This window comes from Micromys minutus, assembly GCF_963924665.1.
Source record: "Micromys minutus genome assembly, chromosome: 1".
In the NCBI taxonomy this organism is placed as follows: domain Eukaryota; kingdom Metazoa; phylum Chordata; class Mammalia; order Rodentia; family Muridae; genus Micromys; species Micromys minutus.
The window spans coordinates 110,692,232-110,717,300 of NC_137969.1; the positions used below are offsets into that span (position 1 = coordinate 110,692,232).

The following is a 25,069-nucleotide window of genomic DNA, read 5'->3' on the forward strand; positions in this document are numbered from 1 at the left end:
ACGATCACAGGGGACTTTAGTCTGAGGCTGTTGTAGGACCACAGAGTCCAGCTTTTCTGCTTCCAGCTGCCACCCTGGAGTCCCTCATTCTTGCTCCTTGGCCCTGGGGGGCAGGGCACCAACCATTCCAGGACAAGCCCCCTGTTCTATCTGTTCCAACCAGAAGTCCAAATAAAGTTTGAAACAGACACCGGCATCTCTGAAAGTCCTCTTACCTGCCCCTTATAATTTAGAGGTGAAATGTGGATGAAGAATGTAGTCAAGTTTGGTAGGATGGGTTTTATAATTGATATTTTCAATGTAGACCAGGCTTATTCACAGAACCAATGGTCCTCTTCTATACTCAATAAGTTATAGGATGTGGTTATATTTACATAATGCCTACTTATGTGAACCTTTAACTTTTTCTGTCGGTCACATCTAATACAAATGACAATGTGTGCACCAGACTTCCTTCAGCATCTCTGCACCACTATTCCTGAAGGAGAGGCAGCGATCAAAGGGCCTTGGATTTCTTTGAACATTTGTAACTGTCTGAGTGTAACACTCCACAAAACACAGCAAGAGAACCAGAAGGTTTTCCAGGAGCATGATCAGCACCCGTTTGATGCTACCACTGAACCTATTGATGAGCTAAAAACTCCTTTATGTTTGTCTTCCTGAATCTTCTGACACTACCTTTTTTTTTCCCTACTCCTGTAGGTGGGCAACCTGACCTCCTTGGTACAAAGACCAGCTCAGTGTGGTTTCATGCCCTTTGTTCTCCCAGCCCAGACTCTGCAAGGCTCTTCTCTTAGTGCAGATAGCATTCCCACTCCCTGCAGATCCACTCCACTCTGGGATCACCAGTCTCTCCCTACAGGTCTCCCACTTTATTTATTCATTGTTACTTTTGGCCTGGTTCTTCCTCTACCTTTCCCACAGTCTCTGTGACTCTGGAACTCTACGTACCCCAGAATTCCCATTTTCTTACCTATTCCCTATCTCTCATTCCTCTTACTGCTTCTTGGCTCCATCTCTCTACCAAGGTCCCTTTAAAAGGCTGCCAATATCTTTCTAACAGTTGAGTCTATTCTTTTCTTGGTCTCGTTGAAATATTTCACAATTCACCTTCCTTGAACTTACCTATTCCTTCGCTCTTCCGGTACTGAACCACATTCCTTACAACTTGATTTCTGTCAGCCAGTTCTCTTCAAATTAGTCTGAAATTGTTTATCCTGGCATTCAGTGCCTACCTCCCCATCACTTGCCAGCCCAGCCTAATTTCAACCTGCCCTTGTATCTTTCTCTCTCACTGTTTCCTTGACGACTACTTGGGGTTGCCTGCATCTCTGTCATTTTGGATTTACCTGCACCCTGTATTAATGTATTCATCACACATTTCTTCAAAGTTTTCATGTATTACTAAGAACTTTCCTAGTCTGTTACTCTATCATCAAGAAAAACCAAGGCAGGAACCAGGAGGCAGGAACTGAAGCAGGCACCATGGAGGAATGTTGTTTATTGGCTTGCTTTCAAGCTCATATTCAGTTAATTTATCAAGACTGCCTGACTAGAGAAGGTACTACCCATTGTAGCCTAAGTCTTTCTCCATCAATTAGCATTCAAGAAAGTGCCCCACAGGCCAGTCTAATGGAGGCAATTCTTCATTAATGGTTCCTTCTTCCTAGGTGCCTCTAGTTTGTGTCAAGTTGATAAAAACTAAGTAGCAGCCCTAGCACACAGTAAATGCTCAAAAGATACTTCTCAATAAAGGAAGAATAAGAAGGAGGGAGAAAGAAGGAAAGATAAAATGAATGAAGGAGCATTCAGTAACTAATGAGTGTGTAACTCAATCAAGGATCAAGTCAATGTCTCCCTGAATTTGGATACTACATCTTCAATGAGTACAGTCAGTGTTCAAAGTGTGTTGTTTCCAGAATTCATTGTGGGTAACAGAAGCCTAGAATGTTCAAGATTATATAACATATTTGCATGTCCTCCTGTAAACTTTAACTCACCTGTGGATAGTTACTGTTCCTTTTTAATACTTTGCCCAACATAGAACTGATGTAAATAGTTGACATGCTATATTGAGTGGAGAATAAGGACCAGAACCAAAAATCTTTACATATACAGTACAGATGTAACTTCACCCCCAGCTGAATTTAATGATGTAGCATAGATACAGATGGCTTAATGATCTGCTAATTGTATATATTTGGTTACTACATCTCTCTGTCTGTCTGTCTACTCTCTATCTATCTATCTATCTATCTATCTATCTATCTATCTATCTATCTATCTGCCTCCGTACACTTGTATCTAAATATTTCAAACAGTATCTTGTTATGTTATGTATGTATATATATATCCCTGCCTCAGCTTTCTGGTTGCTAGGGTTACTGTTATTCAGCACTATGCCTGGCTCTAACCACTATTCAGTTTCACCCCTCTATTATATTTGACTCATCATTATATCATTTGCATTCTCAGAAACAGATTTTTCAAAAGAATTACTCTATTGCGATGGGAAAAGGTGGATGGGTTATTAATACAAGGGTCTGAAAGAAAATGGCCCCCACAGACTCATAGGGAGTGGAACTATTGGAGGTGTAGTCTTGCTGGAGTAGGTGTGGTTTTGTTGGAGGAAGTGTACCACTGGGGCTGGTGGTGCACTATGATGTTTCAGAAGCTCAAGCCAGGCCTAGTGGCTCACTGTCACCTCCCACTGCCTTCAGTTACTTCTCCAGCACTATGACTGCCTGCATACCAACATACTTCCCACCGAGATGATAATGGACTCAACCTCTGATCCGTAAGACAACCTCAACTAAACATTTTTCTTTATTAGAGTTGCCATGGTCATAGCGTCTCTTCACAACAATAAATCAGCACATAAACATGGTATACTGGTTTCAGTCAGTTCTAAAGAAGGAACATAAAGTAAAGAGGCTCAAACATCTCTGAGTGTTATAGAAACCACTCCCCTGTAAATTAATGCAGGTCCTTTTGTTTTAAATGCTTGAGATTCCCTCTCCTATGTCATTCATGAGCCATATCTGAAGAATGATAAAGTTGTTTGAAGAAGGATTTAGTCATAGATTTCCCTATTTCTTTAATCCCACATATCAATTCTTGATACAGAAAAATACATCTGTGAGAAAATTCTATTTCTAACTCATTTAATACTTTAGATGATGATCAAGAACTAAGGCTGTTAATAGTTTTAGGTTTACCTTTCTTCATAGATATTCACAATATTATTATTATTATTATTATTATTATTATTATTAGGTAAAGGTCTGGTTATATAGCCATAGTTGGCCTGCAACTTAATTTATGTATATCAGACTGGCCTTAAATTTGCAACAGTTCTCCTGCATATGCCTTTTATGCTAGACATGGTTGGATTACAAGTGTTGCTACCACACCCGGATAAATGCATGTTTTATATATAAGTTTACTAGAGACTATTCTGTTATTCAAGTACTTTTAAATAGGTAGACTTTTTATAAAAATGGTAATAAAATACTACACCTTGATACACACTATTGAATTCGGTTATTATATTTTATATGATTGTTATCTTCCATTTCTTGCCTTTTCTAATATGCTTCTCCTTTGTCTTTCAACTGTTCTTTTATTCTTCCCAAGTTCCTTCTTGCATCTTTTTTTTAGCTCTAATCATCCCTTACAGAGTCAGTCTCTTTCCTTGCATCCCCTCTCTTTCTATATGAAGATCTCATTGTGGTATTGTTAAAATTGTATTTCCAAGATTCTTTATCTATTTCAAATTCATAACTTCTTTTCATGAAATATTTGACTGGAATCAGAAGAATCCTGGAGTGGGACTCAAAAGTGATGAATTCCTTCTCAGGACTAGCATCAGCTCACTAAATAACACTGGGATAAGGCTGAATCTCAGTCACATCCTGTAAAAGTGTAAGACTCAGATCACATGCAACATGCAGAGGCCCTGCCCAGTTACACCACTCTATAGTGATTTGTAGCTACTGCTACTGTCCTGATTAGAGTATACTTTTTCTTTAACTTAACACAAGCCAGAGTCATTTTGGGGAAGAAGATATTTCAGATGAGAAAGTGCATGGGTCACAGAGTGACCCGTAGGTAAGTCTGTAGGAAATTGTCTTGCTGATTTGGGAGGACCTAACCCACTCTGGGCAGCACCACTCCTAGCCACGTGGTTTTGCTTTGTATAAGAAGCAGGCTAAGCAACCCAGGTAGAGCTAGACAGTAGGCAGCACCCCTCCATGGCCTCTTCTTCACTTCCTGCTTCCAGGTTCCTTCCCTGACTTCCCTCAGTGGGCTGTGGTTTGACATGTATAAAGTCAAAAAAGTGATGTCATGAGCTAGTTAGTTTTGCTCATGGTCTTTATCACAGCAACAGACAGGAGGCTAGAAAGGTTGTTCTGGTCTTCTGCATTAAAAATTCTCAGCATCTTCTTGTCTCTCAGTCTTATGAGACGTTTTTCTTTGTTATATAATTAAAAGAAATTATATTTAGGAAACAACATGCTATATGTTAGTCTTGATGTTTATTTCTTCATGTGTATTTCACAGAACTGAGTTCTGCAGAATCTATCTCCTGTACTGTTTCTGTCATGTGACACACATATGGTTGTATGTGGACCTATGTGGGTATAAGAGTGTGCATCCAGAGGACTGAATTCAGTTATGACCTCAACAACGACCAATAGGAAAATTTTAAAAACTGCTTTAAAATTATGTACAATATTTACAATTTAAATAAGTGCAATGTTTTCTTACTTTTCTAAAGCCTGTCAAACAGTTAAAATCTCAGAGCCTTTGTTCATACTATTTCACAAGCTGGAGCCAAAAATAGAAATAATATACTAGGGTCTCAAAATAAATATTTTATGCATATGTAATTTCTACGGAAGAGAATGGAGACAGGAATACACACAAAATTAGGGCAATAGATTATCACTATAAAAAATTAAAAACTTATCTTTTAAAGCGTGTGCTTCTGGAATGCCCTTCCATTAGTCAGGTGAGATCTGACCTTTGTTTCTTCCTTTGTTTTGGTTTATACTTTTCCCAGGTAATCCAGGTTGTTGTTCTACTTATCATCCTCCTGCCTCAGCCATGGAGTGCTGGCGTTTCGGGTGTGTACTGTCACTACTGAGCAAAACCGACAATTCTGTATATCCTCAGAATTCTGAATCTGAGTTTAAAGGACGAGACGGAGTATCTATGCTTTTCAAAAATCTATTCAGCACTACACTAGAGGTCCTGGCTAAGTAAACAAGGGAAGCAAAATAAATGCAAGAGGTAATTGGTTTCAAAGCAAGAATAAACACTGCATTAGCCATATCTATTAGGATTGTGAATCCTTAGGAGTACATAGGCTGTTAGAAAGGAATAAATTCCACAATATCACTTGATATGAAAACATCCATCGTCCATATAAAGTTAGAAAATAAAACTTTAGTTTTAATTTATATTTATTTATTTATTTACTTATTTGTATGTATGGGGTTGAGCATGCCTGTGTCAAGGTGCACATGTACCACATAGCAGTGGACATCAGAGGAAAATTTGTATGGGTTGACCCCTTTCTTCCATCATGTGGATTCCAGGGATTGAACTCAAGTTTTTAGGTTTGGTAGCAAGCCCCCTTACACACTGAGCCATCTCACTGGCCTGAAAATATAAACTTTAAAGTACCACACACAACGGCATTAAAATTGTCAAATGTCTATGGTTTTTTTTGTTTTGTTTTGTTTTGTTTTGTTTTTTTCTTAACAGAGATGGGTAGTAATTTGACCTCAAACTTTGAAGCTCCATGGACATAAATTGGGAAGACCTAAATAAAATGGATTTAAGGGTAAAAATATCTACAGATTAAAGAAACTCTTCCTGTTTTGTTGATTCCCATCACATCTACCCAGGGTTCCACCAGAGGCCCCGGATAAAGAAATAAGGCAAGAAAAATGTAAGAAGTAATTATTAAGGCATCGACGTTTGGTCCAACATAATTCCAAACAAATCTAAGTACATTTAAAGAAAATCTGACAAGTGATTTTAAAAGGTATGTGGGAATGCAGAGGGCCTCAAGAGCATGGTCTTGACAAATAAGAGTGAACCTGCAGATTTATAATATAAGACCTAAGATTTATGAAGGCAAAGAATGCAAAAATATGAATGAATGAAAGGCCAGAAAGCAGACACATAGCCAAGAGTCTTGTGATTTTGGACGAAGATATTTTTTTTTAATCTCAGAAGGCAGCGGTAGATTTTAAAATACATATTACTTTGTCATTTGAATGTTTACAGAGTAGAAAAACACTCTTGATCCCTTCCTCACACTAGACCCCGAATCCAATTCCAAATGGCTCATGAACTAATATGTGAAAGAAAAATAAGATAATTTCTAGGTGAAAATTTTTCTCCTAGGAAAATAATTTTGTAAACGTGGAAGGAAGTTTTAAAACAACTTTATAAGAAGCAATAAGCAGAAAAGAACAAGCAGCCACACTGATTCATTGAAACTAAAGAACTTATATTCTTGTCAAGACATCATTTAAAATGAAATGTACCATGTATCTGAGGTGCCACTAGAACACTTCTAATCAGAAAATGTTTAACACTAAACATTTACTTAGAGAAAAGTCTTAAATCAAATATAAGTTTTAAATCGTAAGGATACAGGGGGGAAAAGAAGAGAAAAAAATTTCCAAGTAAATGAAGGAATAAAATGATAAAACTGAAAGCAGAGGTCAATGAAACTGAAAACAGGAAAACAAAAGAAATTAAATAAATGAAAACTACTTTCTGGGAAAACAACTAAGAAGGAAAAGACTGAGGATATAACTCTTCAGTGTTAGGGATCAGACTGGGGTTCTCACTGTGTACACTATAGCTGTTAAAAGAATAAAGGAAAACACTGCAAATATCTTCATGCTTGTTAAATTCCTTTGAAAAACTTTGAATATGTTTACATACATTGAAATAAGCCTAAGTTTATTCTAGAACATATCCAGGGCAGAATTACTTATGATGACCCCAAAGTCAGAGGCAACCGAAACATTATCTCTCGGCATTGTTCTTGGTTTCCTGACATAAGCAGATGGTAAGATGCTTCTGATGGAGACACCAATCACTCTGCATGCAGGGCATAGTTAAATCAACCTCAAGTGAGCAGGAAACTCTCACCCTGCTGGGTACCTTATGTAATGCCAGAAGGTGACACAGACTGATGGGGAAAGTGTATATTGTCTCATGCAGAGCTGGACCTGCATGCTCGGATACTGACCTACCTGGCATGATAGTCCCACTGGTGCAATAGTGGCACAGTGGTTATGCAGGTAACCAACTGCTTCATGACAAGCTACGCAGTCTGCTCCATAAAAGAGATTTCATGTCTGGTACTGGTCGGTGATCCATAGACCCAAGGGAACAACCTACTTCTGTGGTTTTGATAGGTGATCATGTTGTGAAACTGCCTTCTGAATATTTCTTTGAATCTATAAATTTGTGTTGTTTTCAACTTTGGTCAGAAAAGCTTCTTTATGGAGTGGGCAGTGATTAATATAGCAACTCATAACTAGTTAAAATGTCACATATAACTAATAATGAGTCATAATCATCTATGTTCACTTCCCCCATTCAAGATGGGAGCATTGTGGATGTTGGGGCATAAAGAGTGTATGATCTGGCAGGTGGAGAGGAGAAACAGGGAATACTGAGTTTTAGACAGTACATATCTGTCACATGGATATCTACAACTGAATGGCTGTAGATGACTTGAACCATTTTGGGAATATTTAAACCAACATTTTGTGGTTTTTATTGTTTATTTGAGCCTTAACTTGAAGATATTATATTAACTATCTCTTGTATCTATACCTTTTATTTTGTTTTTAAATATTTATTTGCTTTACATGTATAAATGTTTTTGTTTGTGTTCCATGTTGTAATTTTTTTATCAATTTAAGAATTCCCTATATTTCTATGTGTGGACTTAGCTTTTTTTTCCTTCTATTTTTCTCTCATTGCAAGTACGTTTTGAGACAGATGCCTTTCATTTTTTTTAAAGTACCTGTTCTGAAAACATCATAAAGTATTGAAATGTGTACACGGAATAAAATGATAGCTAGCAGTTGTTCTGCCTTGATTCAAGGTTAAAATGAAAGGAGAAAAACCAAAGAAATAAGGAGCCTGGTTGATAAGGCTTGCATGATTCAAGCTGGGATAATGTGGAGGCAAAAGTCTATGATGTCTGCTCATGAAAGTTGCTACATTCAAGAAAGACACTCATGAGTCCTGATGGTAAGTGAAAGAGAACTGCTAAGAGATGCATACATTGTGTGCATGAATAAATAAATGAATGAGTGGGTGAGTGAGTGAGTGAGTGAATGAATGAGGAAAAATAGCTTCTCTTCCTTTTTCTCAGTAGGATACAGGAGCTCACTTATTAATATGGAGGTTGGTGTTGTTAAAAAGCCATAATTTTGTAACCATTACAATACATATCAATAAATATCAAGCAAGGTGGAACAAATCACAGAGGAACCAACAAAGATGCTAAATTTAGAGGAAAGTTTGATGAAGATGAGGATATTTTTGGCTTTAAAGTTTCCTCCACAACACTCTATAATTTCGAGGTAGAAACTGGACAGGATCTTGTCTGGCAATAAAAATGTTCACCTCTGGTGAGACAATTGGGTTTTAGGTATCTCCACATATGGCTCCCAGAGAAAAATGTGATATTACTTTTGGAGTATTCTAGCCTAAATAAAAAACAAACTTGAATCTCATCATGAGAATATGACAGATAATGCCAGCTTAGGAGTGGTTTGTTAAAAAGAAAAAGAAGAATCACATGTGGTTCACAATGGATGATGTCATAAGTGGTAACATAAGGGTGTAGAAATATTCCAGAGTCAAAAGAGCAAGAGACCTGACCATAGATGGGACTGTCCTGGATCATAACCTTAAGCTGAACTGACCTTGGTCTGGATTTTATTCTGGAGCAGAGGGGGCTTTAAAGGATGTTCCCCATAAGCTTACATTGTGAAACAAAGAGCAGGTTTACTGTAGATAATAAACGTGCTGTGGTTTTAAAATAACTATCTACATGTACATTTGCATGAATGAATAGATGGGAGATAAAGAGGTGACATATCATTCATGGAAACACTAAAGGCAGCCAAATAACCCCAGAAAAAACATATTCATTCCTTTCTCTTCATGAAAATTTTTCAGAGGTTAAATAAGAGGAAGGCCTACCCTCTAAAAAATGTATTAGAAATTATCATTGTTAGGGAAGTCCCAAGTCTATGGACAAACAGTATTAATATTAAGAGTATTTTGTTTTAGATTAATTGGAGGTCCTTGACATTTTGCTGAAAATTGAACCTTGTGTACTTTATTTAAGCAGATTAGGAATCTGGGCCGCTAGGAACACTTCACTGCTTGGCATATCTGATAAGATATTGAAATGTAAGCAATGTTAGACCTCATAACTGAACCCAGTACAAGGTCACTATAGCAAACTGTCTTGTAGAAAGCACAATGTATCAGTGATACTAAAGAGTAGCACTGACTGCAATACCATCTAGTCTATGATGCCTACTGCTACATCTTAAAGCAGGATTAACAAAAAATTATGCAAGAGTGCTCTTTGGGCTTGGTTTTTGTTACCACCAAATTTAGTTTGCAGATCCTGGGACATCTTTATTGTTTTATACATAACATCCTTTTCTAGAGAATCAAAATATGCAAAAAAATTGTTATTGGTGCCTTTTAATATTTGCTCTTTAGTTCGTCATTAAAGGAGCTCTCTCTTTTTTACACGCCTGACCCAGTTCCCTTTAGCCTTGGTCAGTTAACAAGTGTCCAGAATGAGACTGGATGGCTGGTCTCATCTTACTGTTTCTGCCCAGGTTCTGAATACGTGATCTTTCAAAAGGCCCCATTTAAGTCTTTGTTGTACAATATTAGGAGTGTGCTGTCCACCTCGGAGTCTATAAGAGTAGAACCATGAAATCCACATTCTTGATGCTAAAAGCAGTAGAAGACAGGTTTCTAAAAGACAGGTCCACTTCTGGACACTGAGAGAGCCCTGTTTTCTATAGCTATATGGGACTAAGGACTTTGTTCTGAGTCGTCTACAAGGCTTGAATATCTATCTTCTTGTGGATTGATCCCTGACCATAGAGGGATGCAAGATTATTAGTTAGCTCACCAAACATTGGCCTGACAATCCTCTTCCAGGGGGCTGGTGTTTCATTTTGTGAAAAATTGTACCTAATTTGAAACTGTTTATTTTCATGAGACATAATAATAAAACCTGTTCATCTTTCTGGTGTCAGGTCTTTCTTCTACTCCTCCTCTTTATATGTTCATCTACCTGATTTCTGTGGCTGAAATATTTTTATCCCCACTCCTACACTTCTGTACGACTAAGAAAATGAAATCTGCCCTCTCAGTTTACCTCGGCCAACCTTAGGGCCCTTTATGGTTTTGACTTTGCATGAACATATAAGAAAGATGATGGCGATATTATATTTCTCTCAGCTAATATGAAGTACTATATAAAAACACAGATGTGAGGTCAGCCTTCCTGAATTTGTATCCAGATTCCATACTTAGAGTTTCAGGATTTTATGCAAATCAGTATCTCTGTAAATCTATGAGTCTAACATAGCACTCAAACTTTACAGTCTCCACAGGGATTCAAACACATAAACCTTATTGGGTCATAGCAAAAATATTCCCGATAAACATTGACGGTATGTAAGCTGTTAATACTTGCTAGCCCAAAGCAGGGCTATAGCTATAAAATTAAACCTTGGCACAGTTCCAGAGCTTGATAGCTATCAGGCTTAAAAATAATAACTCTCCAAGCTTTGATTTCCTTATATGCTAATAAAAAATAAAATAAACTCTTTCACTGGGCCTTGAGAGGATAAAACCTTATGTAATAAATGTAAAACACCTAACACAGAGCCTGACAAATGGTGGGCGGACGACAAATGTTCACTGCTTCCTTTCCTCCCAGTTTCTTAAAGTAGACACTGTGCAGAGTGGCTGGGGGCTGGCTGCTAAGCCATGCTAGATGCAGAAAGGAAACTGTGTCTCAGGCTTTGCACATTGAGCTGAGTTGGACAGAAACCCAAGCAACTTTTATGTTTGAAATGTTGATCATGCCTGGATAAAATACATGTCACGTTTCAGGTCTCATTCAGCAGGACAGCCAACATCAAGCCTTATTATTTTAGTTTTCTACTTTCTACTTGGCTAGTTTTAAATATAGATGGTAATTAATGACATGACATGATTTAAGGTCTTAAGGTTTTCAAATCCCTGACTCATGTCTAGTGTGCAGAAAGGTGACATACGCTTGGTGTTAGCCTTGTGCAGCAAACTGCTTGCCTTGTTCATTTGGAAGTCACCTCAAAGTAAAAGCTGCTAGCTTGAGTCATTTGAGTCACTTTACAAGAAGATGATACCATATAGAGAATGAAGCATCAGTGTTCTGCTTAGTTACTTTAGTTTTTTGACACAAGTCAGGGTCGTCTGGGAAGAAGGAGCCACAACTGAGAAAATGTCTTCCCTGGATAGACCTGTTAGCAAGCCTGGGAGGAGGCAAACGGATTTTAATGATTGATTTGGGAGGGTCCTGCCCACTGTGGATGGTACCACCCTTGGGCGGATGATTCTGGGTTGTATCAAAAACCAAGCCATGCAAGCCGTGAAGAGCAAGCCAATGAGCAGAGTTTTTCTTTAGCCTCTGCTTTACTTCCTGCCTCTGTGTTCCTACCTTGAGTTCCTGCCCTGACTTCTTTTCAGGATGAACTGTAAGATGTAAGGTCAAACACACCTGTTCTTCCCCCAGCTTGCTTTTGGTCTTAATGTTTATCACATCAACAAGAACCTGACTAGGACAATCAGCCGCAGCACTGGGATCCTAGGTTTTCTCTAGCTCTACCATATCCCACTATGTTATCTAGTTAAATACCCAGCTCTCACCCCCAACCATCTAGTCCCTAGAAATGTAAGAAACTACAAAGCTAGGGAGACTTTTGTTTGAATCCTGGCATTATAGTTGATACCATATCTATCTCTATCTCTGTTCTTCTAATCTTTAATTTCATATGAACTGGAGAAATAAACTTTAACGAGTAACAAATTTGTTGTTTTGAGTGAAATGTGCATGCATAGTTTCTGGTGTATGTTAGGTATTAATAAGCAATGCTTGCTTTTCCTTTCTTCCCCAAGGCTTAGTTTTATAATCTGTAAAATGAACCAGTTGAATGTAGCATTTTCAGGCTCTAACTAATGTTCTATTAATGCCATGACTACACTGATGAGCAAAAGATTATAAAGACTTGGGTAGTTGTGGGCATGTCTTGAACAAGAAGAAATGTACACTATTGTTGGTAAGTCAGGATCACAGACTTTCTTCGGAAGCAAAGACCTGCCTAGGACAGATTAGGTAGATGCTTTATTTGTATTCTGTTGTGTCTACAGATGGGCTGCTGATGGTAATCAGATCACAGGGCATTAGTCAGACACTCTGTCTAGTAAATAATAGAAGAGCTGATTCAGGGATACAGTCCAGCTGGCAAAGTTACCTTAGGGGCAAAACCAAAACACAACAGACCTATCTTCTTTCCTTCAAACTGTGTCTGATTATTAATCCATTGAGAGAATCAACAGTCCTTAGTTTGGATGAAATTTTATTAATTTTAAAATTAAAATAAAGAGATTAAAAATAATCCATGGATCTTGAATTAGATCAGGAGCATACACCAGGGTGCATCTATGTGTACCATAGGGCTGTAAGCATATGCTATGGGGTGTAGGATCACTTATTTTAGGTGATGGGGAATGCTTAAGTTTGCTTTGGTTTGGTTTTATTGTCTGCATTTTCTAAATTTTCTATACCTATTATGAACTGTATTGGTACTGAAAGAAAATGGAGACTTAGGAATGTTATGAGAAATTTCCATGGTGACCTAGGAAAATTGCCTCATAGCTAAATCATATACTATCTAATTCAAGCTAAGAATGGAGGTGTAATAGTTTCCCAAGAAAGAAAGATTAAATGTTCATTTAAGAAGCTTCTTCTACAGTATAACTACATAGAATGACTGTAGTACCACATTTTTATCATTCTGTTCTGGAGACATTCTGCCTCTGAACATGATCTAAGTGACCACCCTACATTTTATTTGTCTTTTTACAGTGTATGTGTGCTGGTAAATTTGCTCAGCCAGAGAGCCCAGATCTAGAAGATGCGATGTAGAGGATCACAGGGTCAAGATTTTAATTATGGCTTCATTTGCATAGATATGGGACTTTAAAAAGTTATTTGAGCATTGGAACATATATAAAATGGACACGATAAAAATGCACACTACAAATTTCCTTTTTGTGAACCCATTGAAACAATGAAAAGGCCCTGATACATACTTAGGTTTCCCCTCCCTTATATTTTTCTTTGCAACTTTAGGCAAACTTGTTATATAAACTTGGGTTATGAGTTCAATGTGGAAATCAGCTCTGTAGGGTGTTTGCTGTGTGGTCTAGATTTTCAAAGATAAGGCTAATTGGGATAAAGCAAGTACCATCTTCTTGGACCAACTTAGTCAACAGACTGTGTTTAATCAACTAAGCTGAAGACCTTGCTCCATAAGAAAAGTAAGACCTGTTTTTAACTGTTGTAGCAAAACCTCTTATTTCTCCTCTTTCACACTGTATATAACAAACTGTAATTCTTCTATGTTGAATGAGAAATTTTGATATTTTTTAGATTTGTTTCTTAGATACTCTTCTTGGTGCTAACTCAGGACTTCACTAATGATGAAAACCCTAATCCAGAATTTGAAATTGTCTTGGCAACTGCAAAAATTTGTTTCATGTAGGTGTTTAAAATGGGCTATTAATTTTCAGTATTAGTGCTAAAGAGAAAATACTGGGTTTACAGTCCAAAGTGTAATTTAGAGAGTTTCATGATGATCTCCTAGTCCTCTAAATAATATAAAAGAGAAGATTAAGATTCAGAAGAAATACAATTCAAAAATACTTTTAAAAGGTGTCAGTAAATATTTTCATAAATTACTGTGCCACAGTGAATATTTGTTTTCCAAGATGTCAATATCAAGTCTTTGGTCCACAGATCTTATTTCATATTCGTGATTACATGCACTCTGGATTCAAAACACTCTCTGAATTCAATACTGTAAATTAATTTCCCATATTTTGATTTTTTTCTTATAATCCTCTCCATGAAGAACTTCTAATATAATATATAATAACTCATAATATACAAAGATAACATCTTAGGACCTTTGGACATATTGCTCTTAGTATCCAGCTGTCCTACTGTCACACACATACAAAGAATCTTCATACCGGCCTCGAAGCCTGCCATCTGAATTCTCCCCGTTTGTTCACTGTCAATTATGTTGGCATCACTTCAGGAGCCAATGGCTCTCATGGTTATAGTCTTTTTCTCCTTTATCAGGCCTCATATCTGCGATCTTCATAAAAACACAGTTAAGCACAGATCTCCCCAGTGTTGTATTATCTAGCAGACTCAACATCTGCTTTGAAATTTTCTAGTTCAGCAAACAAAGCCTTGAACATGTTGGCTTCTGCTTACCGATCTAGTCTCTTCTTTTGTAATTCTGCACCTGTGTCTCAGCTATGAGCCTTGCAACAAACACAGGACTCTAACAGATCACTCTCTTCAGATGCCAGGGCTTAGCCCATTATTTCAGACTGCCCAGAAGATGCTTCATTGTCCTCACTAAATCCAACTCAAAGGAAAGTTACTTGTCACCTGATCTCGTATAGCAACTTGGAAATGCATTGTGTCTGTGATGCTAGGAAGTCTTAAGAAATGGACTAGGTGGCTGATCTTACCCAACAGTAAAGCTCTGAAGAGGACGCTTTTGGAATCTGTTAGTAAGTTTTTCCCAACGTCAATTCTACAAGCTTATTTTATGTGTGTGTGTGTGTGTGTGTGTGTGTGTGTTTCACCTGCATGTATGTAAGTGCACTGTGTACAGGTCTAGTGCCCACATAAATCAGAAGATAGTATCTAATCCCTCTGCAACAGGACTTATAAAAAATTGTAAGATGCTACAATTATGAGCCACCATGTAGATTCTTGGAACTGAATGCAGGTCCTCTATAACCACCGAGCCATTGTTCCAGCACCTTCCCTAGTATTTTTATAGTTTAAGATTGCCTCACAGTTCTGAACTGCTTAGAAATTTACACTGGGGATTGGCAACATTTGAGAAGAGATGGAATGGGGTGGAGATCTCTCTGGGAGGATGGATCCCTGCCCCTTTCTTTTGAGAGATGATAAAATTAAAGGGGATTTGACATCAGAGACACCACTGGTTATATGAATATTAGGTGACTAACATTTCTCTTAATGTTCTACACTATTTGTTTGATGCTTAGAAGCCCTGTGTTTCTATGCCATGCTCATGTCTTTTGGGAGAGCTGGACACTATCTGTACAATTATCCAATGTTAGTAAATGATTCTAATTCATTTTCTATCCCTCTTCTTACTTCCTCGTATCACTTGTCCTCAGTCCTAGTCCATAAACATGCAGTGTTAGCTGTGTTTTACTCCATCTCAAGGAAATATTCATATTTTAAAATTTCTAAAACACAACAGAATAAATACACCACCATTAGTAGGGAGTGCACAATTTTTTCTGAAAATCGTATGTTGAACAGCAGTTTGTGAAATGCCATTTTGTTTCATTCAGTCCTCAAACTCGCCCTTTGGATTAAGAACTCTTGACTTGATTGTCATTCTGTCCTGGAAATGCAAACGGGAAGCAAACAGCTTGGTCTAGCTACACAAGCTAGGAAATGGGCATCACTATTTGAACCCAGGATCACTGGAGGGTAATGGTGAAATCTAAAATACAATGATTATAGTCAATGTTGGAGGCTGTTTGCTTTCTTCTATCAAAATTCATGTCCCATCATTGTAATGGTAACAGCCTAATGCATAGAAAAGGGACAGAAAATAAATAGAAAAGGTAAATAGTTATAGAGACTTAAACATAGAGTTAATAATATATTTCTTTTTTGTCGTTTGAATGAGAAACAAACAGATCAACAGATCTTGAAGGTCGCCCGCCTCTCTATTCAGACACAGAACTTCAAAGTTCTGCTTTAACCTAGCAGTGTCCATTCAGGAGCTTCGCTCCTCTGTGCGTCAATGGCTCCCTGGGAAATCATTAAACACATTGAGCATGGTGCTGACTATGAGCTAGCTCTGCTGGGCTCCTATCCTTGCCTCTGTTGGACAGGCACAGAGGGTGGCATTCTTAATATATATATATATATATATATTACAAACAGATTTGTTTGGGCAGATGAAGAATGAGAATGCATCCCCAGCACCTGTGAATTGTTTATGCTAATTGGGTCATGGCTGAGTGTGGGCTGCATTTTAATCTGCTCTTTCAAACGCTGCATGTGAGGGTGGGAGTTATTAATTGATTGGAAGTGTTTCCTTGTATTTTCATGTCATCCCTGCCCCATGTCTCATTATTTCAGGTTCTCTCTTCCCCTCATTCTCTGCTCTACAGAGGAAATTGAACCTCAACATGTGTTAACGCAGTTGCTTACTAGGTGCAAGACACCCTAAATACAAAGGACACCCACAGGAGCTCCATTGGGAGCATGTTCCAAGGGCATGCCCAGATGCTGGAGCTGACCCTCACAGCCCTGTAATCCACCGGACTGGAGGACTGGCTGTTTCTATGATGTTTTTACCCCTTCATCCGAGTTCATTCTCTCCTTCACATGAAGTGTTCTCTGTATTTAACACAGGTTGGGAGAGCCTGCATCTGGGCAATTAGAGGTCTAAAATGGACTGTGTGGGAGGCCAGGAGGGCAGGCTTGGTAGTTGCTTTTTCATCCCTGAGTGAAACACAGCTTGCAACTTCCCTGCTAGAGTTACAAAAAACAGACTTCCAACCTCCTCAAAGAGATTTGTTGAGGGTGATAACCTGATCGCCAACCACAAAAATGAGTGCAGAAAGGCTTTTGTAAAGTTTTCATTTGAAACCTTTTTCTGAAACAGGGTCTAGAGGTTAGCATGTAAGTTACCTGGTTAATGAACCAACTAAGACATAGAAAGGAACCATTTTGTGGGGAGACCAGAGACATGGCTGATATTGCTATGCTGGGTCTAGCAGGACTCGAAGAAGCAGACCAAAAGGTGTTACTGTGATGTAAAATATTTTAATTCACTGGATTGACTTGTGGTCATTGCTAGTACCCTAGCTTTTCTGGAGAAAACCAGACCTCCACCTTTAGGAGACAGGGATGAAGAAAGAGTAAACCTTCCACCAGCTGGATGACCGAGACTCTTAATATATGGCAGGGACTGAACTGTTCTCAGTGTATTTCCAATTAGCAACTTTGATTGGTCTCCACAGCTTCCTCATGGTGCCTGGCTGGAATCAAGAGTGTGAGTGGAGGCTGCATTGAGGGTCAGTTGGCCCAAATGTCTGAGACCTGGACTGAGCAGTAAGGGTTTAAAGACAAAAGGGAAGGGGGTCTGAGTTAGACACAGCTCAGAACGCAGACACAGTTTCTGAACATATTCAGAGCACTCTTTGACTTGGTCTCGGGTCAGTTATCACGGGGTCCCTCCCTTTTATAACTACTTTCATACAGAAAAAATTCAGTAATTATCAACAACTATACATTAAAACCCTCATTGCCTCTGGAAATTTGGCTTCAAAGTTTATAATTGTTTAATAACATATCTAAACTTTTCCTGTAATACTTTCCTTTCTCGTTTTAGTTTTTAATAGATTTGTTTCATAACAGATACAGCTGCATTAATAATTTTCTTTCATTTTCCACATCTTAATTCTTTCTATCGGTTTTTGTAATGTAATCCTTCCTTCAGTCTTAAGTGCTTTCCACTTTCAATGAAAGATTTTAAGATTTTAAAAAGAGCTGTGGTTGGGGAGCAGTGTTTTCCATGGCTAAAGTTTAAGTCTTTTCTCTGAATCTGAGGTTTCTCCTTGAAAATGTAGACTGAAGGATTCTTATTCTACCATCCTTTTATACCAAGGATGATGCTGCCCACCGAGAAAATGGTATTTAAGGGGATCACCCTATTTGAAGTAGGTGGAAGGTATTTAAGTAACTAAAATCAGTATTAGGACTAATTGACAAACACAAAGGGGGGAGGGGGAAGGAGGAGGGAGAGGTAGATGGCATTTAAATAACATTATTATTATTAGTGACTAATCGACAAGAACACTCTGTCTCTTTCTCTCTCTCTCTCTCTCTCTGTGTCTGTTTCTGTTTCTGTCTGTCTGTCTCTTCTGATTTAACCCTTCAACCTCCCTTCAATCTGGAGGTAGCCAATTATTTTGATGAAGAACCTGAAGCTTAGAGAGGCTGCCATTTTCTTGAGTTCCTACATCGAGTGGAATGATTTAGTACAGGATAAAAGTAAAACCCTATACTATGACAGAGGCTATCATATAGGCATAGGAGAAACATCTGGAAAGATCAGGCAAAACTTATTAGGAGGTGGTGTTGATGCTAGCCAGGTCTTGCCTTAAGCACAGCAAAAGAAAGAGTGCTATTGTTAATTAACCATTACTAATGACTTGCAATTAATTGAGTGATAGCAAATGTCTTTGTCTCTTGGGACCATACTAAGAAATCCCAGAGATGTAAAGGTTAGGATAGTTGGAGGTCATTCTACTGAAAGCCAATGATTCAAAGGCCAGTGTTCTGATAGATTTCCTGTGGGAGAGGGAAGCACATAACAAAAGGTGGAGATGAGGGGGCACTAAGGGATTGACAGAAGGGTTTCAGTGAATGTTTCTTTATTCCTTAAAGAACTTGAAGAGATTCTGAGAAGCTCACCATGGCATTCATCAGTTGTCAGAACTGGCATTTTCCTTTGTTGAACAAGACAATGCAGACAAGAGAAAAGGTACATTATGAGAAGCATCAAGGACTTCAAATGCCATGAGTTATGCAAAGTGATAAAGGGGAGGGAGATTGTTATCAGGAGCCATAAATGTCACTGCCTGGTGGCTTTAGTCAACCGACTGCCTTTTAATGTGTTGAAGGTAATTTCAATGTCCAGTGACACTGATAACTTTTATGTAAAACATGGAGCTTCACCATAGTGGAAAGAACTTGAGGGATGTAAGAGATAGGTTCTCTAGCTTCCTGAGAAGCCCTGTGATCAGGGCATGTGATGAAACCACATATGGTCATGAGTACTGCCCCTGTTCACCTCCTTGGTTGATTTCATCAATCTGGTCAGCTGCAAAGGAACCTCTTTCCAGCAAGGAACATTGAACTATCTAAAATAGCTTGGACCTTAGAGTCATGCATACTTGAATCATGTATGAAAATCTAGGTTTTCAAATCTGATAAGCTCATTAATTTTAAATTTTAAATTCTCTCACTATGTGTATGTGGGGGGGGGTATTCACATATAACACATGATTAAGGTTGGCAGCTGTCAAACTTGGTTGCTATTTCTTAGGCACCAGTTAGATTGGCATTTTTCTGAGACCCGGTGTCTTATCAGGTCCTAGAACTCAATAATTAGGGACACTTGCCTGTGCAACAAAGATCCAAAGTCTCTGTTTCCCCAGATCTGGGGTTATGGGAGAGCCATTGCTTCACATATACATGTTTTCCTGAGCTTTTGTTGCAAGAATGCTTCCCACTGAGTTACTTCCTCAGCCCCAAGTCTTAATGGCTCTAATCTCCAACATGCACATAATGTTGCAATTCCCAACTCACAGTGCTTCAATGGGGATAAACACGTGCATTGAATATACAAAGTACAGTCCTTTTTGTTTTGTTTTTTACTTACTGAACATATTTTATTCAGTTAATAATAGAAGTTTTCAAAGAATACAAATAATATGGGTGGCCCCAACTTCTAAAGCCTGATTATTCTAAATAGTACGTATAAAAAAACAGACCTTCATAAGCCATATTAATGTTTCCATACAAAATAATCTGATTTCACAAAATACAATATAGGCTAAGATAAAAAAATGTCACTTCAAAAAGTGCTAAAAAGACATTTATAAAAGAACCTAAATTCTCATATATGTTTTAAAACTGAGAATTTATCTAGTTTCAGCCCATTATATCATTCATATGTTGTGAGCTCCTTTCTTGATGTCCATTAGCCACTTTGGCTTGATGTCTATTAGTCATTTAAACTCAGTTAATAAAAGATGAATTTAGGGGTTGAGTATGTGGCTCAGTGGTAGAGGGGCTTGCCTAGAGTGTGTAAGACCTGTGTTATCTCTAGGAAATATTTATAATATATGATAGTTTATACTACTTAACTATCTAGGTGTGGCTAAAAATTTTTTTTTTCAGGTAAAAATAGCCACAAAAAATGGGTGATACATAGCTTAAGGGTAAAAAATGTACCTGCCCTGGGTTCAATCCCTGGCATGTACTTCTTACCCCCAACTAAAAATAACATAGCTACAGGATGTGATAAAAATGGTCAGTCCTTAGATCTCATTTCCGATTGCCCATTGGAAGAAAATAAAGATTCTCCTTGTGGTATTTCCCCTTAGAGACTATGATTCCATTGGACTGCAGTGGGTCTTCAGTCAAGGAGGAGCTTGTGAAATCTCTTGGGGTGTTTCTAATCTACACTAAATACAATGCTTTAAAAAAACATTTTTTTACCACTAATCCTGTAGAAATTAGACATGTGGCTAATCTTTTTTCATAAGATTGACCAAGAAACCTGTTGGAAACAAGGGTTCTGAAGACATTCCCACTCAGATCCTCTTTCACTTAGTGTGGGGAAGGGGGTTGAGAGAAACCTGGGTGTCCATTTTAACCAGAAATATCACACAGTACTCATTTGTTAGAATTTCAATTATCTCTCTCTCCATTCAGTTGGGCACTGGAAAGATCCTTGACACTGGGATTGGCACTATTATTGCCAGAACCTAATTAAGGATGAACTTGTATTATGTTCTGTGGAGACCCATTTGACCTTTGGAGTCACTTGCACCTTCCAGTTTCCTTTTGAGTTACCGGTGACCTTTACAGGGTCCCCTATGTGTCACTAGGATATTCTGGGGGCGAATCATTACCAAACTAACTAGGAGAACTTCGTCTACCAACAGGAGCCAAACAGGAGACCTGTGGGCTTCACCACCTCCAACCGTTCTCTGGACACATCACAGTTTTAATAGTAAAATCCCCAGTCATCCAATCTTCCACATTTTGCCCTCAAACCAAAAAGAAATGGAGATTGAAGGAAACAAACTGTTTCATTAGCAGAACAGAACACACACTTGACAGTTCCAGGGATTCCCAAAGGGACTTCAAAAAGTTGGCACTTTTTGCTCTTGCTTTAGGAGCTCACATTTTCTTCAACTCCTTTCATATTAACAAATTAGAACATTCTCTTCTATTTTGGAAGAGGATATTTTCATTTTCCGAGAAAAAATAAGCAAGAAACACCCATGAGTCAGTTAAAAAACATACTTCTAAAACGATTACTTTGGATAGACATGCAGTCTATAATTAATTTTGAAGGTGTATTTAGAATTTTTCGAAGAGTATATACAATAGATAAATCACACAAGAAAGGAAGAAGGGGAACCCTCAGCATTTTATTTTCTTTCCTCCTTGGAGGATTTAGTTCTCTGAGAACATGTGTGCACACATCTGAATAACAAAGAAAACAAACAGCATAGCCTAATCAGGTCTTGGGTAATCCAAGTTCTAGATTGTATGAAATGTCCAGTTAGATTGTATGAAATGTCCTTGTTAGATACAAGGAGAGGGTATCACATCTAGGCTTTTAGATCATCCTCACACCACTCTGGTCTAGTCTGGCTGAGTCAAGAGCTGCCTGGAGTGAGATTAGCCCTCTTTGCCCCACATGCCTTTCATAAGAAGCAGCCATTACGTACCAGTCTGTCTCCTGGTACTCAGAGCCTTGACATGGAGTCAAGACAGGCTTCAATCATAGACTGAAGACATAGTGTTTGCTCTGGGAAGAGGGGGTTGCAGGGCTTCAGTCATAAACTGGAGACATGAGTGTTTGCTCTGGGAAGAGGGGGTTGCAGGCGGTGGTGCTGAGCCTTCACCTACTCAGTGTTCACTTGGAAGGCTTCATAAGGCCTTGGGGGTTGGTGTCTTTGGAAGACTGAACACCCATGCCGAGTGGGCAGAAGTGTCTGCAGGGGAGCCAGTGGACTGTAGTGAGTTATAGTGGAGGCAGTGTTCCTGAAAGAAAGAAACTCGTGATGATGGCCATAAGTGTTGGGGGACTTGGAGAGCATATGTTAAGATAAAGGGAAAGAATTGCTGATTGGGGGGAATACAACATACTCTTAGTATTGTTGACGTTTGTCCTGTGGTAGGCGTTCATGCAACGAGGACTAAAATATTAGTAATTTTATGTTTACCGAACGTTTCTCCCCTCTTTTTCTGTGTGTGTGTGTGTGTGTGTGTGTGTGTGTGTGTGTCTGTGTGTGTGTGTTTGCTTTTCATTAGAAGCAGGAGGTTGATTTCTTGTAAGTTAAGATTTCTTATTTGCAAAGCCTTGGCTGCCTTGGGGACTCGAAAACAGGAGGGAAGGCCTTTAACATGGGGACATATATTTTAATGATCCAATGATGTACAGTGTCTTTTGCTGCAGTTGTTGTTTTAAGCACTTTAAAGACCTCCACCTAACAACTTAGATATCTGTCACTGTTACCATTTTGCAAAGGACTATATGAGTTAACTTTTAAATTCAGGTCCCTAGAGAGGTGTGCTGGCTCTGTCAGTCCTGTTTAGCTGCATCAACTCTGAAACCTCGAAAACATCTAGATTTATGATTTGAGAACCCTGGCCTTGCTAATGTTTGGGGAGCCCACTGATTCTGCCAATCTAGGATTCCCAGGGTGGAAAACAGCATCCTCCTCACCCGCAGGCACACGTGATCCCAAGGAGAGGCCATAGCGTATGCTGCCACCTCCCATGTGTTTCCCAGTTATTCCAGCTCTGGAGTCTATACCACCGTCACTGCTGGTGACAATTCTGACCACTCCACCCCCAGTTCCATCTGCTGCAGCTACCAGGCTGCCTTGTAATCTTCAAGCCTCCCACACACCCTGCCCGCTTTCCTTCCATAAAAGCCAAGAGTCCATCATCCTCGAGACAAAATGAAAAGACATCTTTACCCTTCACAGTTAACTACTGACTTCTTTCTTGATCTGCAGCATAGCTGGATGAGCCCATCATGGAATAAGACTCGGAATGGAATGCACTGGGGCAGAAGTTGCTGTGCATAAAGTCAGATACCATGATGGGATAGAAGCCTCTCTCTTCTCCCCTCTCCTTCAGCTCCATATTTACTTCTAGCTACTTCTTCATTTCTACTTATAGACACAGGACAAGCTGGAGGTGTTAACTAGCCTCTGCCTTTTTCCCAGGAGCATTCTTAGCCTTCCTGATGTGGCAGAGAGTAGCAATGCTGCCCCTCCTCTTAGAGGGTGGGGAGTAGCCATGGCATTACTGTTGCTAAAATCAAACTATGCTGCTGAGCCTGCTGACCCAAACAAACCCTGCAGATAATATCCAGACCCTCTTGACTTTAAGAGCATAGGCTTATACCCAGAAAATGGAAGCAGGAGACTTGAAAGCCCTCAACGTTACCAAGAGCCACAAGCAACGCGCAAACAATTCATAAGAGCACTTGGGAAAAAATGAGGAGGGGTGTTATTATTATTATCAGTGTCCAAGAGGAGCTTCCTGCCTTGTCAAAGTGAACGATGTCAGGATTCAAACACAGTGTATCTCCTCAGCTCTGCTTTGTGGCTTCCCAGAATGCAACCACTTTTCTATTTAAAAAGGACCACTGTCCACCTTTTCAGTGTGTGCTCTGGGATGCAGCCATAATCAAGGTCATTTGACTGGACATCTTAACAATTTCATAAAAATCACAAACTATGATTTGAACAAAAAAAGAAAGAAAGAAAGAAAAGAAAAAGAAATCTCCTACCCATCGATTGGACAAAACAATTTAAATTCTCTGGCTACCTTAATGATGGTAAATGTTCTAAATGGAGCCTGGACAGAAGAACAAGCATTTAGAGCCTATTCAACTACCTTGAAACGAGGCAATGAAAGCACACAGTCTCCCTCGATTCACAGAAGTGGGTGGAAGCGCTTGAATGTGCACTGAGGATTCTTTAGAAAGCAACTGAGATCATTGAGACCAGATAAGGCAGTTAACCAAGTGTCCCATTTATCTCAGAAGCCCATAAGCCAGCCGGATGGCACTGGGCTAGGTCAGGGTGCCCTGAGATTGACACATGTGCAGTAGCTGCCCGTCTGAAAATCTCCAGGTGGAAAAAGCATCCCTCAGTCCTCTTAGTATAAGCTCTGGACTTAAGGAGTTGGGGATCATTTTCTAACAAAGATCTCAGAGATATGCACCCGACACTTGTCTACTCCTTCAGGATTATGGACTTCTTTGGTCAGTTCTGAAATTCTGGCAGCATTTTGATAAATGTTCTCAAGTTGAGAATGTTAATTAATGAGCTTTCAAGACAGAGCGTGAATTGTTGGGGCTGATACCACACTGTTTGCAGCAAAACAGCCTGAGCATGAGGGGCTCCCCTCTCGTCCATTTGTTACCTTGAGCTCCTTGACTGTAGAAGAACCTCTGTGCTGACTCCACATCCAAGAGTCTGTGAGCAGACTCAACGTCCAGAAAATAATCCATTTTGGGATAATCCATCTTCAATGTTCAAAACAGGATTTGGAGAGAAGGCAATCGCTCAGATCTCTATAAAGGAGGAAGGGGAGAAAGCCACAGTATTTTAGGCTGACAAGTATGTGTATTCTTTAATTTAAATAAGAGTACTCCATTATCATATGCCAACATTTGACTGACATTTCTAATTTCAAAGCCCCCACTGCCAGAGCCTTTGTATTGCATAAGAAGATTCAACCTTTAGTTAACACCTATTAAAAATAATATATTCTGTCTGCAAAAATAAAATGATCCAGGTTAAAGAGAAA

At 38.9% G+C, this 25,069-nt stretch overlaps 1 protein-coding gene across 1 annotated transcript in view; it reads right to left on the reverse strand.

The window, feature by feature from the left end:
- PHACTR1 (phosphatase and actin regulator 1) overlaps positions 1-24,785 on the reverse strand; it is a gene marked incomplete at its 5' end in the record, with an annotated part of 446,140 nt that extends 421,355 nt beyond the window's left edge. Inside the window, one exon of the mRNA XM_080914800.1 lies at positions 24,683-24,785. Coding sequence (XP_080770926.1) covers positions 24,683-24,785 — 103 coding nt within the window. The remainder of the gene's footprint in view (positions 1-24,682) is intronic.
- Positions 24,786-25,069: the final 284 nt, after the last annotated feature.